The following is a 15,559-nucleotide window of genomic DNA, read 5'->3' on the forward strand; positions in this document are numbered from 1 at the left end:
CCATATGTTCTTAGCAGTCTATAAAGAACAGTGTAAAAAATGTAGCAATAATTTTCCAATAATATTATTTTCGCCTCAAGCAACTTTGGATCTTGATTTTTCATGAAGAAGAGGTTTTCTGTGGATTTCCTAATGGAATTAGTTTAGTTGCATTTTGGAACTGATGTCAACTTCTAACATGGCTCCTGCACTAAGGAATTCAGTAATCAACGTTTTTTGTGAAGAAACATTTTTTCTGTGTTTTGAGGCCATCCCTGCTCTGTCTGCTTTGAAATCCTGTACCTTCAAGATATAGGAGAAATAGCTCACTTTTCCCGTTTTCTTGTCACTTAAAGACTTTGCTCGTGCACTTCTATCATCATTTTTCCTGTTGTCCGCCAGTCAGGTATGTCTATTTCAGCCTTCAAAATAGTAGTAGATACTCCTTCTTTATACAAAACTATTCTATTCCTTTGGTCTTTCCCTGAACCTTATAGTCTTTCTCTTTGAACTGATGTATTACTGACTGGGTGGGGGAACAGCAGTTGTCCTAGTGTGACTGGAACAAAACACTGTGGCAAGTGAGCACTTTATATGTAATTACATAATGACTTTTCTGTTTTTTCCTCCATTGACTTCCTTAGAGATTCTTAACTTGCTTTTTGCTTTTGTTTTACCCTGATTGCACGTGGAGCTGATGTTCTTGTCGATCTGACTGTAATTGCAAAATCATCCTCAAATAAATCACAGCCCATCATTTTTTTTAATGCATCTATGGTATTATTTTCCATGTAGGTAGATGCAAAATGAAATACATGGGAGCTTAAGTTCTATCTTACTTTTTGAGGCTGCAGGAGAATATAAATAGCTGCTTTAGTTGAATTTGCTAGGCTAGAGTTAGTACGAACTTAGGATCTTAAGCCAGTTGCTTAATATTCATGTGTTATATATTTAGGATGAAGGTGCTTAGGAGTTGTTGAGAGGACTTTGTGCTTCCAGTATAAACAGTCTTTCTCAAATTAATCACATTAAAATATTGACAAGTGACTTGATAAAATTCCTTTATTTATCCATTTGCACCAAGGGAACAGTAAAGAATGTTACCCAGAATCCTTAAGTTTCTTGGGCAAGGAGAGTAAAAGATGCTTGCATCTATATATTAATGTAGTATCTGTTTCTTGTATTTAATTCATCAGTTAACACATAGAGTGTTTCTAGGATTCTGATATTACTTCTATAAAGTCACGTTGATGCTGAGGATAATTTCTGTGGCATTTACTCGCTGCTTTGTAACTCAGATGGTGTTGGAAATGTATAACCTTGTCTTAATTAAAAAAATCAGCCTTGTCCTGTCAACTGTGCTTTCCATTGTCACTTGATCCTCATTGCCTCTCAGTCTTTTAATTTTTTGATAGCTAGTGTTTGGTCTGAGCAACTGAATACAGAGTTAGCTTGAGTTTGTGTTATTTCTGTCCATTCTGCGTGGCCTGTTGCATGCGATGCTGTAAATAAGAGCTGCTTCATTATTTTAGCAGTGTGATCAAAAACATCGTGACAGTGTTGCTGGTAAGTTTTGCCATCTTCATAATTGAGATGTTCCTCTTGTTTGTTTTGAGGAACTTTAATGCAGAAAACAAGATACCGTAACATATTAGCAAACAATGAAAACAGCTCTTCTTATTTTTCAAGTACTAAAGTGTTTACAAAAATAATACACCAGTATGAACATAACAACTTAGAAAGTATAAATGTGTGCCAAACTAAATTGGATCTCCTTTACCCAGTATAGCACTTAAAAACAACCTGGTACATAGAAAATAGTTTATTCAGGAACATCTTCTGCTGGAACAACTTCCAAAAGCATCTGAAGGTGCATCGTGATAGGCTCTGAGAAAAAAAGTTATTGTTAGAAGTTGTATGGGACAACAGTATTTCTATTGAGACTATTTGTCTAGGTAAGAAAAATATCCTTGTGATTAGTTGTCTTCTCTGTATTGATATCTCAAACTTAAAAAATAAGGGGTGGAGTGAAAACAATCTTAAGATTCAAGCTGCAACATTCCAGGGTTTCTAAACTTGCTCTTAGCAGAGTACGATGCTTCTAATTGCACAATTATATATTTAATAATCCCAGGGGGCAGGAAAAACAGATGATGGATCTTTTTAATATCTATAGAACCAGTAATACTGTTTTCTTCAGCTGACTCCACATTCGCTTTTAGAAATATCTGTGTGCCCTGTTTTCCCTGAGATAATTGCAAAGAGTTTCTCTTGAGACTCTGCAAAACCATTTTATAAATGGTCACACTGGGCTCTTGTACTCTTGTACTTGTATTCTTCATTTACTCAGAAGCACTGTGGTTATTTTTGGTGTTAATGCTGTTAATGTTTTCTTTAGTAAGTATAATAAAATTGATGACCTGAGCCAAAAGCACAGTATTTTGTGGCATAAGAATATATGTCCACTCATCTTCAGTTGATGGCTGATGTTTTGAAATACGGGCAATTGGGAGAAAACCTAACTTAGAGATAAAATAGTTCTAGTCATCTTAAAAGTCAGTTTCTTTGCGCTACCGCAGTGCTGTAGTGCTTTTTTGTCAACTAAATTTTGGTTTTCCTGAAGTCAGACACTTTTTTTCCCTAAAGGAGTAAAGTATAATCTTGAGTAAAGCTTGCTATATGCCCCTCACTATATGTCTGGGAAACTGCCTCCCTCCACACCTTGCTCATGGGATTTAGGTGGGATGGAGCATTGTCCTGGTTTTGTTAAAAAACAAGCTTCTCTTTTAGTGAATTTGCTTATCAGCTAAAGCTTCACATTAGCTGCATTTTCCTGGAGAACCAGACACATGTTTTGGTAAACATAGCAATGGAATGCGACGTTATTGATAAGCATGGATGGACATCTCGCGAGAGGGGCAACGAGAAACAGGTGACCGAGAAACAGGTGACCAAGAAACTGACCAACGGTGGATAACATTCCATCCACGTGAATACTTCATATAAAAGTGGGAGATCATGAGGATCTCATCCCTTTTCCTTTTCCCTTTTGCTTATGGCCGACATTAGGAGAGGACCTTGCTAGTCGTCCCTGCCAACTGAGGCCTAGAGAGAGACTGAATCCAGCTCCGGTTGGCTGCAGAGTCCAGTCCAGGACTTCAGGTGCCAGCTCTGCAGTTGCTGAGACTTCCAAGATTGGTTTTGTATATTTTGTATTATTTTCTCTATTCTTATTAGTATCATTAGTAAAACATTTTTAATTTTTCTAACTCTCTTCTCTCTGTCCTTCTTTCCCTCCCAATCGCCTGTTCTTATTGGGAAGTGGGGAGGAGAAGAGGTTAACAATACATCTGCCAGGGTTTTATTGTCACCTCGCAATCAAAACCCTCGACAAGCATATAATGAGCTTCATTATGGTAATTAATCTAAAGCTTAGCAAAGTTCTGTTGAATTTGGAGCTGGCTGTGTGAGATATACTTACTTGATATTTTTTGGGGCCAGTTGAATTTAAAATGAACAAAAAGTACATAAACTATAAGTCCACTAAGTATAAATAAAACACAGTACAAATAGGCCAGTTCAGGTGCGGTGATGATTGGTGCCAACACCAGTAAAATGGAGACTATTGTCACTAAGACTGGAATGACGACGGGTATCTGCAAGATACAATGCACACAATTAGTTGTTCATAGTTTTCCTGTTCTTACAGAAGTTGCGTACACAAAAGGATATTTTCAGTGCCTTACGCAGTTTTTCCGTTTACAATTTCTAGAATTGGATGGGGCAGTTGAAAGAGTAGCGGGAATATGGATAGGGAAGAACTGTTCTGCTAAATCAGTGACCAAGATCTTTTTGTCTATACTGCAAATTGCTGTGTAAAAATTAGCATTTTAATGATGTGGGACCTGACTAAGTGCAGTGAATCCGGGTGTTATTTCGGGCAGTTTGCTGGCTGCACCGTCACATCCCAGCAAATCCACCTTGTGCTCATGGTCTGTCCAAGTGAAAATAAACCCTGTGTAATCTCCCAGTCCTTGTGAGCTCTGTCCTAGTGCAAAATTGGAAAAGCTACAAATAACTGGCTAGATTTCAGGTGAGGGGGATGGCGAATAAGGAGTTGTCTGCCTAAGGATGGTGTTTAAATATCCAGATATTTAGGATGAGTTCCTGTTTCAGTGTTTATGGGAGTGGAGGAAAAAACACCCCGAATGCTGAACTTACCCTGATCGGTCTCTTGAGTCCCTTTTTGGTAAACCTCATAACAATGAGTCCAAATATGGTTAAACCATAAAATATCCAGACTGCGAAACTAAAATAATTTATGAGTGTGTTAATGTCACCAGGGATAATATAAATAATAGCAACGGCCCCCTAAAAATGAAAACAAAAATCAGTACGGTCTGTTATAAAAGAAGGCGGAACGTTACGTGTGTGTCAGGATATAGGGGTCTGGTCACAGTGTCCCAGAGGGTGACCTGGGAATGCTCTTCTGAAACTATTGTGTGTAAGTGTATCGCAACACTATTAAAAGGGGGTTTCCACATCCTGCCAAGGTGTGTTTATTTTTGCGTGCAATCTTAATGCCATTTTAAGTCAAAAGACTTCAAATTGGTATGTGTTAATCTGTTTTGTTGTTGATGTAGCATCTTGGAGAAGGTGAAGATATTTTTTTGGTTATTAAAGTTATCGGGAGTTGACAGAGCAATGGAATTTTGAATTGATTATGTTTTGCCTTGAAGATAAAATGGGTAAAATATATAAACATAATAAGATTCTAGATTTATTTTCAAATGGATTTACTGAATGGGTTTTCTTTGGTGAGATGTAACTGCATTCTTAGAGGGAGGAAACAGGGTGGTGAATGCTTGCTGCCAGGCATCCTGTGAAATAAGGATTTGCCTGAGGCTAATCAGTCATTTAACTCTTTAATTTGTTTTCATGCTGTGGATTCTTAAAAACATTTTTATTTTAAAATCCAGTTCTGGAATGAAACTGTTCAAAGGGAGAAGTTGGGGGATTTTTATATAGTTTTTTTTCCTACTACATATGGAGCGATTTTCTTGTCTCGATAGTCAACGATATGTGTCAAGCCTGGTAGGAAATTGTGAAAACATGTATTGCTGGAGAATTTTTGTTGATAATTTTTCTCTACTTAAAATACTTACGTAAAACATGATAGCAGGTGCTGGTGTTAAGCGCTTAACGCTGATGTAGGATAGAACCTCTAGCATGTGCCCTTCACGACCTGCAACATAAACAAGTCTGACAAAACAAAAAGAAGGTGATCTAGTTAGTGCGGCGCTCAGATTTAAGTGGCATTACTAATTAAGAAACAAACACATTTTCAGGTTTGATTTATTATGTGTCTACATCTTCATCAGTATTTCCTTTGATACGCAGTGGGATTTAAGGAATATTGTACTAGACTGAAATAAGGGAAATAACCGGTGTTAAAGCAGTGAATGTGAAAATCATTTCAGAAACGTTAGTTTGCACATTTAATTTAAAATTATTTTGGGGAAAAAAAAAGCTCCTGCGTCCCTTTTTAATTAAATATTTCCTTTTCAATTTGTTTTGTATCAAAAAGCTACGTTGCCAACTTTCTGTCAAAAAAAATGGTCTTTACTGCCGTATCATATTCAGATGGAGCTGAAATTTTAAATACTTGAAATAGCGAATGGAAGCATCGAGCAACTAATAGAAAATAATTGCTTGTCTTTCCAGTTGTTACATTTGTCATTACTGACATAGTCATGTTCTTTCTGGTAATTTTAACTGTCTAATTCTGAGCTTTAAAGTTGATGAGAGGTGGAAAAAAACCTATTGTGCTATCCATGCTTTGAATTAAGAATGAGACATATTATTGTCTAATTGCTTGCATAGCCACTGCTTCTTTTCAGAAATAAAACATTATAGCCAGATTTGCAGGTACTTTTTAATTACATTTTGTACATTTGGATCAGAAGAATGTCTGTATCTTTGTGTGTCAATACATAAATGTGTGTGTGTGTATATATATATATATATATATATAAATATTTTTTTCTATCTTTTTTTTGTTTTAAAGATCTTTAGAATGGGAGCTTACCTGCCTGCAGTAAAACAGGTCCCGTTGGCAGATCCAATTGTAGAAAAGGCCACAAAGAGAGGAACTATCCAGGAGGCTGGATAAAGGATTCTATCGCCAAATGTCTGGGATATAGGGGATTCAAATCAATAGTTTTTGTCACTTTGGCTACCATTTGGTATATTGGGTAATGTTAGAGCCTCTTTGAAAGTACAGTGAATGGGTATCTAAGGTATGTTACTAATAAAAACACATTATGTATATTTTGCATAGTTTTTAAAGAATGTTTTGCCAAATGAAGGCTGGGATTAATTAATGAACCACTTTATGAAGAGCAGAGGATCATTTTCATGGTGTTTGCAATGCAGTGTCTGTAGGAAACATTGGGAGGCAGATGTAAAACATACACACAAATGAAGTTCTGTTAAAGACCTGTGGGTCAGGGATGTGCTTGCAAAACCAAACGCAGGATAACGCGCAGCAGAGAGCCCCCATAGCCCAGCTGCACCGCAACCTGCGCCGTGTGGCCAACACGTCCAGGACACGCTTCACGTGTCACCTGTACCGCGCTACGTCAGCTGTTACTGCAGGATGGATCGGATCTAATGTAGGTACGTTGATCTACTGTAAATAAATTTGAATCAAAACTTTTTTGATGGGTTGGTTTTGGTTTTGAGTTGGGGGAGTGGTGACCATATTTTAGTAAATGCACAAGCAAAATATCGGTGGTGTTTCTTTATCCAGTAGCAGGGCGCTCATCAGTGCTAAGCACGATGTCTGCTTAGAGACGTGCAGCCCCGAGTGGCAGCTCGGAGATTTCGGTGTGAATTTGGTCTGAGTTGAGTGCCAGCTGATGGGTGCTGTGCACAGATTGTAAATTTAGGGGCATGTTGAACTAGTTCTTAGGATATAACATGATATACATTGCTCTGCCTCTTGATGCAAGCAAGATGCTGAAATGCACCAAAGTTCTACATTTTAGAAGATTTTATTTTTTAACATTTTTAAGTGTACTTTCCTCACTGTGCTACACTGTGTTTTGCATCCATGTCACGTACAGTTTGTTTTCCCCCAAAACTAACATTAGGACACATTCTGCATGACCTCTCAAGAGTTGTTTCAGAGACAAATGTCCCACGGAAGATTTACTGAGTGGAACTGAAGGGGCAGATGTGTTTGGTAAGACTTCTAGAAATTTATATCATCTTTAATTTTGCCTGTACTAGTATGTCTTAGAATAATGTAGAAAGGATCTTCCTTAGCTTTGTGAAGCAAAAAAGCAAGAATAAGGAGGAACTAACTGAATGACGGACTATTTGCTGTTATCTCCAGAACAAGCAGCTTTGATTTACTGCCATTTTGCTTGTGCTTGTTTCTTAGAAATACTGGAAACACTGAAAAGGGCAAAGCAGCAGTCACACATTATTTTTCCTTCCATCTTTTATGGAAAACAACCTCTGAGCTGCAGAGTTTACAAAATGTTAGCTGAAGAATACATTACTCTCATTTCCACTTTTTCCCTTGGGGTAGGACAGAACTATTGTTTAAATCAAGCATGACTGAAATACATTTTAGATTAAGAAATGACAGATAACGGGGGGGAAAGGTGACACTGACAGCTTAGACAGAAATTAATTGTATCTTAAGAAAAATTATAGGTTCTTTCTTGCTCCTGTTACTACTGAAGATACTTTAATGCACACAGCGCTCCAGATGCTCTATGACAAAATAAAGCGGCTTACCACAGCAACTGCCTGGGACTGCAGGAGTTCTGTTGAAGTCATTACGGTGAAATATGAAATGTTTATCAGAACGTAACAAACTGTAACCAAGGGGATTCCAATAATTATAGAGAGCGGTAGGTTTCTGAAGAATGCAAAAGTAAGACTCCATCAGCATTGCTGTATCACTCAGAGAGCTGTCATAGTAAACTGTGGACTCTTACTTTTCCCCATATGCTCTTTAGGTGTATTTACATTTCTTTATTGTATATAACTGTGGAAATCAGGATTTTAAAAAGGAAAACTACAAACTTATGCAACGTTATATAATAAAGGTTAATTAGCTTTGTCTGTTAGTGCTCAAACCTTGAACAACCATTGCTTTTAAAAACAAACCAAAATACATGCCTGCTTGTACAGAAGTATTAAAGTGTTTGATTATTGCCATTAGAAACACTGCTTTCCTACATAGCTTTACCTGTAAGGATTTTTAAGTTCTTCTGTGATGTAATTGAGTTGATTCCTGAAAGGAGAAAAAAACAATCATACAATATTATTAGCAGTCAGATCTTGAAATACTAATAGATTATTAAGTCAAGTGTTACTTCTTGTGTTATTGGTTTTTACCTTTTCAGTTAAAAAAAATGGCACAACCAATCTTTAAGTGGTAAAACTGCAGGACAAAAAACTATGAGCTTCTTATCCAAATGTCAGCCTCTGGATTCACCATCTTTTCCTTCATTTTCAGGTCCTCCTCACAGTTTTAGAAGTATCTGAGATTTTGAAATGAGGTCGTCTTCGTTCTTGGATAAAATATCCCAGGATAACAAAATGAAGATTTGGCAGACATCTCAGATTGATAGGATTACCATTGAACTTCAAGCTTTGCAGTAACTGAGTCTTTTCAAAGAAAGGCACAAATGTGCCTATTGCAGGGACTGGGGCAAGTCTGCTGATGTTTCACAGTTGTTCTGTAAGTCATATTACCTAGAAAACTGTCCTGAAAACCTCCTTTAGGATTCCACTTAGCGGAACTATAATTTCCAAGTAATCATCTTTGGTAGAGCATGTAGATCAGATTGAAACAAGAGGTTTTTTTCGCTCGTCCACTTCTGGAAATGTGAGGAGGAGTTTGGTATTTACAGTTCAATAGGCTGATTTTTGAACATCAGTACCTAGTGGTTACATATTGAAATAGTTATTTAGGCACCAGCTTCCCTCCTGCCTTAGAAATTCTAGGTGAGTGTCTGAATTACCAGACTCAGGTGCCTGAGGTGAGACACTCAACCCTGGAAATAGAACCTGAAAGAGTAATCCATTTAAAAATCCGTTTTAAGCATCTAAATGGAACTTGCTTTGTGGTAAATTAACATTTATATTCTTAATTCCTTCCGAAATATGAATCGACATGCAAACTTTTACAGTTTGAACACTGAAGGATGGATCAGACTTTGATGTTAGATTTGTGCCAACAGAGCCCTGGACCAACTGACATTCCCTTTAGTTGCAGGAAATGAAACGTTTAAATTCCTTACTGGAACATGGCAGAGATCAAGGTAAAGATTCCTGCTAGTAACTAAGTTTATTTGTATGAAAATAATTCTGGAAAGCATTCTGAGTGTTAAATATAAATGTATGTGGAACATAAATATAAACCTAAATCTGTCCATATTGGTGATTAGTAAAGATACTTTACCATCCATCGTATGCCCAGAGTCCATTATAAAATGCCAGACCGATAGAACTAATAGAAATTTTACTGCTTTTGAAAGGATCTTCAAAGTTTTCTGTTTTTCCTGCAAACAAGATGTGGATCACTGATCAGTGTTGCAATTAATTCCTTTCATCCCCATCAGATGAAGAAACATTCCAACATCTGTTTCATGTTCTGAAACATCTGTTAAAATCAATTAATACCAGTTTTTATTCATTGTTCTGTAGTGTTGTATTTCCCACCCACCCCTCAGTGGAAAACTTTATAGTGGACATAGCAGAAGCTGAAGTAATTTTGGCAAATAAAGTATTTCTAATTACCTTGTGCAAGGAGAACAATTCCACTTACAATAATGATTATGACAATGATCATTTTAGCGGCCGTGAGAAAATTCTGGAGATAGCTTGCCAGCTTCACACTCAGTGAATTCACTATCGTAATTATCACTAAAAGAAAGAAATCTATTAATTTCTGTATTAAGTTTTTCAGAATTGAAAGAAAAGTTGCCTCTTAAAACCTCTTCCCCCCCCCTCACTGTCCTGCTTTTTCCTCCCACTGTTTGTCCATATTATCAATAAGAGTTTTTAAAAATGCTATGTTTGGATAACTTTTGAAATAGTGAGGAAAAACAGTTTTCTGAATTAGATTTTGATAGTGGCTTTAACAGAAATAAAATTTCCAATAAATACAGAAAAACCATCTCCACACTTAATTTTTCTTCATTTTCTGCTAGAGATAAGCATTCATTACACAGCTGTATCTGTCTTAATAAAGTATGAAAGAAACTTAGACTAAGAACAAACCATTTTTAAACCTATCCTTTTAATGTGTTATTGATTTAGTTATTGTGGGAGGGACTCACTGTACCATCTCCCAAAGTTTTCTGTTGGGTCACGGGTGTATTAATGACAATTAACCCACTGAAGTTGTAGTGGGCTGAAATGCACCCACTGATGGGGCTGAATGGAAATCACTTTGCAATTAGGGATCTCGCCTCTTTCTTTAAAAAGGCCGAATCTTACCAATGGCAGCGGCTGCCAGGCACTTGATGACAACCTGGGGTGGATCACAACCTGGATAAAAAGGAGCTGATGCGTATTCAGCAAAGCTGAGACAAATGATGGCGAACGAACTGGGTTTTGTGACCAGTAGGCTTGTCCAAGAGAACAAAAATGCCGGAATTGGGCCAAATGCTTCCATAAGGTAAGGATATTCTCCCCCGGATTTTGTGATCATTGTGCCAAGCTCAGCAAAACAAAGCGCACCTGAATAACAAGAAAAGCATTTATTGTTTTAGTTTATAGACTTCTTTACCTATGAGTGGCTAGAACAGATTGTCACTTTTTAATAGGTAGAATAGTTAAGGAAATAAGTATATACATGTACATTTTACTGTACATGCAAAATTATATTTTACTTGTGAGCAATTGGAAAAAACATAATGAAGCTATTAAGCTGCAGTCTAGAATTAACTACAATTAGTGTTTCAGACTTCAGGAATATAGTACAGACATTCTGATTTCATATTGGATTTCTTTTTAAGAAACTAACGCTGTAAGAAGCATCTCGGTGACAACTGCAGTGGCTGACCTGCCTTTTGGAAACTGGAGTGAAAAAAATAGACTTGCTGCACAAGTTTGAGGTAGAACGTCTACTGAGCTCAGTTTTAAAGTACAGTGGCGTTGCTGGATTTATTGCTGTAGCTGGCATCTTGCTTAAAGATTTTTGGTGTATGCCGTGTATCTGACTCAATGCCCAAGCAACTCTGGTTTTGTTTCCTTCATGAAATATTTTGAGGTGCTTAGTGCTAAATTTTCAGATGATAGAATGTTAGATTTACACAATTACGCAAGCAGAAAAATAATATAATTACCTACCTCACTGCCAGTGAATTCCACATTTTGTCTGTGATTTAAGTAGAAAAGTATTCTCTTTATTACAGTTTCGGATGAAGTAAGCAAAACTAAATCTTGCTGTCAAAATGAACTGAAAATGTGCTTTACCATTTCAAAATTCCGTCTTTTCTAACCAGCACATATTTTAAATTTTTGCCTGAGCACTGCTACACTCACCAGGATAGGATGGATTTTGGTCTAGGTGCTATTGGCTAATATGTGAAATGAGAGTATTATGCAGAAGCAGTAGGTAAAAATATTGAAGTGAAGATGCATATTGTTTGTTGACTCGTTTACCTAATGTTGCAAGAACTCCACAGGCTGCCCAGATGGTTAAACAAGTCCCCACAGCTCCACTGTTGGCAAGAACTGATTTTGGAGAAACAAAGATACCTGAGCCAATGATTGTACCAACAATTATACAGATTCCGCTGATGAGGCCCACCTGGAAATCAAAGGAGACATTTTGGTAATTTCTAATAATTCGATAATTACTTCTTGGTTTAATACAATTGTGGTCATTGTCATTACAGATTTATTTTTTCAGCTTTTCACGTGTAGCTTTTACTAAGTAATACATTAAACTATGTGAAGTTTCTGTTTCCAAGCTGCGTTCCCACCCTGCGGCACACTCCTGCTCTTTCAGAAAGTACAATTCTTTGGACTTCACCTGCCTGTGTATTTGCTTTAGCAAACCATCCTTCGCGTTATCTGGGTCTCAAATCTAACCTTGTTCAGGTGAGCATCCCCTTTCCACTCTTTGTTTAAACTCTGAAATTCATTTATGAGCACTCGAGGAATGCTGAGTTTTCCAAGCTTCAAAAATGTGCTTTCTTGGATGGAGTTGTTTTGCTTTTAGCTGTTGTTTTCCTCTCCTGGCTTCAGGTATTTTTGCACAGGAGTTACCTTAACAGTGCTAGGTGGTGAAGAGATCATGTTTTTCTGACTTTGTAATGACCTACGTGTTACGTGAAACTACTAAAACTTGAGGCATCTGCTGAAAAAAACGTGGCATGGGCTACTTATATTTTCCTGTTAGCTATGGCTAATCTAGTAACATCATTTTTCTGCCGCTCTTTGCACCAAACTGAAACCACACAGAGAATCGTTTTCCAGGTTGCATAAAGAGGAATTCCACTCCCTCCTGAGCCACTTGTCAGAGAGCAAGTGGCACATCTGTTCTCTAAACAGCTGTAACTTTCTGGAGGAGACAAATTCCCACTTCTCTTTCTGTACCAGTGACTATTTTATGGCCAAAAACACTATCAAACTTCCCGAAGCAATGAGCTGAACAACCCACTTCAGCTTCTGGGATGTGCATGTGGAAAGCAACAATAAAGTTTATCAAGTGTCTCACTTGATCAGCTTTGAGGTTATCAGATAATTCAAAAACTTAAATACATAGTCTTACTTAGTAATTGTGTTTATATCAGAGCTATTTAACTAGTAATTAGCAGTTTCTTAAAACATAAACCAGCCACACTGTCAGGATATTAGTACCGGGTGCTAAAGCGGGGCGCAGTTGCAGCTGTTGCAGGATGTGTGTACAGATACCCCGCTCTGCCAGCCCCTCGCCCGCACACAAACTGATGGGGAAAGAAAATGCTTTGCCTGTTTTTGTAGCTTCGTCGTTTGGGGTTCATCGCTCTGTATGGACTGGCCATCCTCTTCTCCACTGTCCTCTCCTTTTCTTTTCCTCAAGCTTTCTTCACCCATTTGGTTTCCTTGTCGAAATCTCTAAGGAAGTAAAAACAAATATCAGTCCAGCGTGGTGTTTGCTTGAGTTTGGCAATATATATGGGTACAAAATATTGTAGTTAAATATCGTCAGAAACTACACACACACACACAAGCACACTGGCTCACGGGCAGAGGAATTCCGTCTCCCTACCTGCCTGGAGATGAAACTGGGGAGGGGTTAAGTCTAGTTCACCTCATCGGGCCGATTTGCTCTGTATTTTCTGCATACCCACCTGGCAGCGAATGTCCTTGTATCTCGGCTTACATCCGGAGAGGACGTTCTTACTGGAACAGTGGGGGTTTTGTGGCTCGTCCCTCCTTTGAATTCCTCCAGAGGTCCAGACAGATTTAATCTTTCTCCCAAAAGCTGCTCTGTTTTCTTATCTAGGAGACCTTCTTTTTGATCTTCTATAATTAGGCCTTGCCTCAATTCCTTGGAGATGCAGGTTTCTGCTAAACCAAGAGTTGTCTCCGGTAATTGCCTAATTAGCAGCTCTTTGCCTCAAGGAGAGTCACCAATCGGTGTTGACTAAGGGTGAATGGCTTCTACTGTAGGTTTCGTTCTGTTTAGAATGAGAATGTAAACAATTTGTTTTCAAATTGAAATGTAGGCTTGTGATCTTTTTGTGAGGATTTTGCTTGTTTCCCATAGTATGGGAATAAAATCCAAGCTGAGATTGTGACAGAAATTCCCTGGGTTAGGTCTTGGTTATAAAAAGCTGATTCAGTCAAAAGTCTCCTCTCGTCAGACCCTACGCCTATAATTACAGGCATCTGAATGTTGAAGGTAATTTTGCAGTATTACAGATAGTAATTCAGCAATGCATCATATTTAATCAACTTTAGGTAGTATCCAGTAATTCTTACTACAAAAGTTGCAGCATTTCACATTTACAGAAGAGCTACCTCAGTATTGCTGATCTTCACAAATACTTGGGCTATAAAAACATCTGTTTGGTGTGTCAAATTAATTATTTTTAAAAGAAATCATCACGAATCCAACTTTTAAGATTAAACCTACAATGAAAAATTGCCCAGATAAGGAATGCAGGGCTTGGGTCACTGAATCTTATTACAGCTTTGTGCCCAACTTCTCTCTTTAAAGTCTTGTATTCAGAATGTTTTAATCATCGTATTTTAGCAATTCATACTTTCACTTACCTTATTGATTTATGATTGTTTGGTGTTAATCAGGCTCCAGGAATCTTTGTATCGTATATCTCTTTATTTCTCCCATTAGATTTAGCAGCCAGTTAGACGGCAAGACAGGTCCATGTCTGAAACCAGAATACGCAGAAGCAACCACAGCTTAAGTACAGAGGTTATAAAAGGTAATCATTAAACCCATTCTCAGCCAAGAAGCTTTGAGATAGGGACCACAGGTAAACCAATAGTCCAATTAGTTTATCTTTAAAAAAAAAAAGAAGTCTTTGTTTAATTTGTGATAATGTTTGTCCAGTACCTAAGTAGCATATTACATAGTGAGAGTGAACCATAATTCAAAGAGTCTATTTTGATTTTATATCAAGCAATTTCTAATTTAGGAGTGCTTTGGAAAGATAACCTTGAAGTACATAATGCACAGATGCTGGCTGCATCTTGTAAAAATAATTGATGTTTTTATCTTGAGAAGATAGAGAAGTGTGAGCAGAAATCTTGTTGGTTTTCATTAACCTGAAAGCAAGTGAGTGGGCAGCTTGTGTTCCCTTCAATTGCAGTTCCAATTCATTTTTCATTTTTGTAAATGTTTAAAAATATTGCTCTGGTGAAAAATGCCATTCTCTATTTCTATGCAGCTGCACATCCAGGAAAAAGGTATTATCTTGAATGCTAAAGTAAGGTAGTTTCTTCCATTCCTGCTAATCATCCCTAAAACACTTGCAACCGCCCCCCAAATCACGTTTCACATCTTTTTTGTTAGCAATGCAGTTGTGTGGGACCTGTCCTGTGTGACATCCAAACCAGTAAGTCCTGACCAACCTGATCTGACTTCAGCTGACCCTTTTCAATGGACATCTACTGCTAAAAGCTAAAAGGTACGCTGGTATTGGTCACTGACATTAAGATTCGTCATCTTGTTAAAATAACACCTCGTGAACAGTGGTAATACAGTGTTGGAAATATCAAGAAAGTTCCTTGCATGAGCTGATAGTTGTTTTTAGTTTGGTTTTAGTGTTTGTTTGGGTTGGTTTGTTTTTGTGGATTTGTGTTTTGTTTGTGGTTTTTTGTATTTCTTTAACCTTCTGTTTAAGCACATGGGCTTGATCAGTAGGAATCCCGTCTTTCCTAAGGCTGATGTAAATCTCTGACTAAAAACGGACTCTTAAGCAAGTGTGAAACAGACTTACATTGGCTTCTATTTGCCGTGTTTTGTGATGGTTCAGCCAGACTCTGTGCTGGGAATGTCCAAGACTGAGACTGCACAACAACATCACTACTGAAA

General features: G+C 37.6%; 1 protein-coding gene across 1 annotated transcript; it reads right to left on the reverse strand.

Moving 5' to 3' along the window:
• Window positions 1-1,801: 1,801 nt before the first annotated feature.
• On the reverse strand, window positions 1,802-13,092 carry SLC7A9 (solute carrier family 7 member 9; the record flags this gene model as incomplete). Its single annotated transcript, XM_080352244.1, has 12 exons — window positions 1,802-1,866; window positions 3,461-3,635; window positions 4,201-4,350; window positions 5,145-5,241; window positions 6,068-6,171; window positions 7,789-7,912; window positions 8,246-8,290; window positions 9,464-9,563; window positions 9,802-9,927; window positions 10,504-10,746; window positions 11,674-11,821; window positions 12,988-13,092. The coding sequence occupies 12 exons, from the start codon at window positions 13,090-13,092 to the stop codon at window positions 1,802-1,804; spliced, it is 1,482 nt and encodes a 493-aa protein (XP_080208370.1).
• Window positions 13,093-15,559: the final 2,467 nt, after the last annotated feature.

Source organism: Nesoenas mayeri (assembly GCF_963082525.1).
Source record: "Nesoenas mayeri genome assembly, chromosome: 12".
Taxonomy (NCBI): Eukaryota; Metazoa; Chordata; class Aves; order Columbiformes; family Columbidae; genus Nesoenas; species Nesoenas mayeri.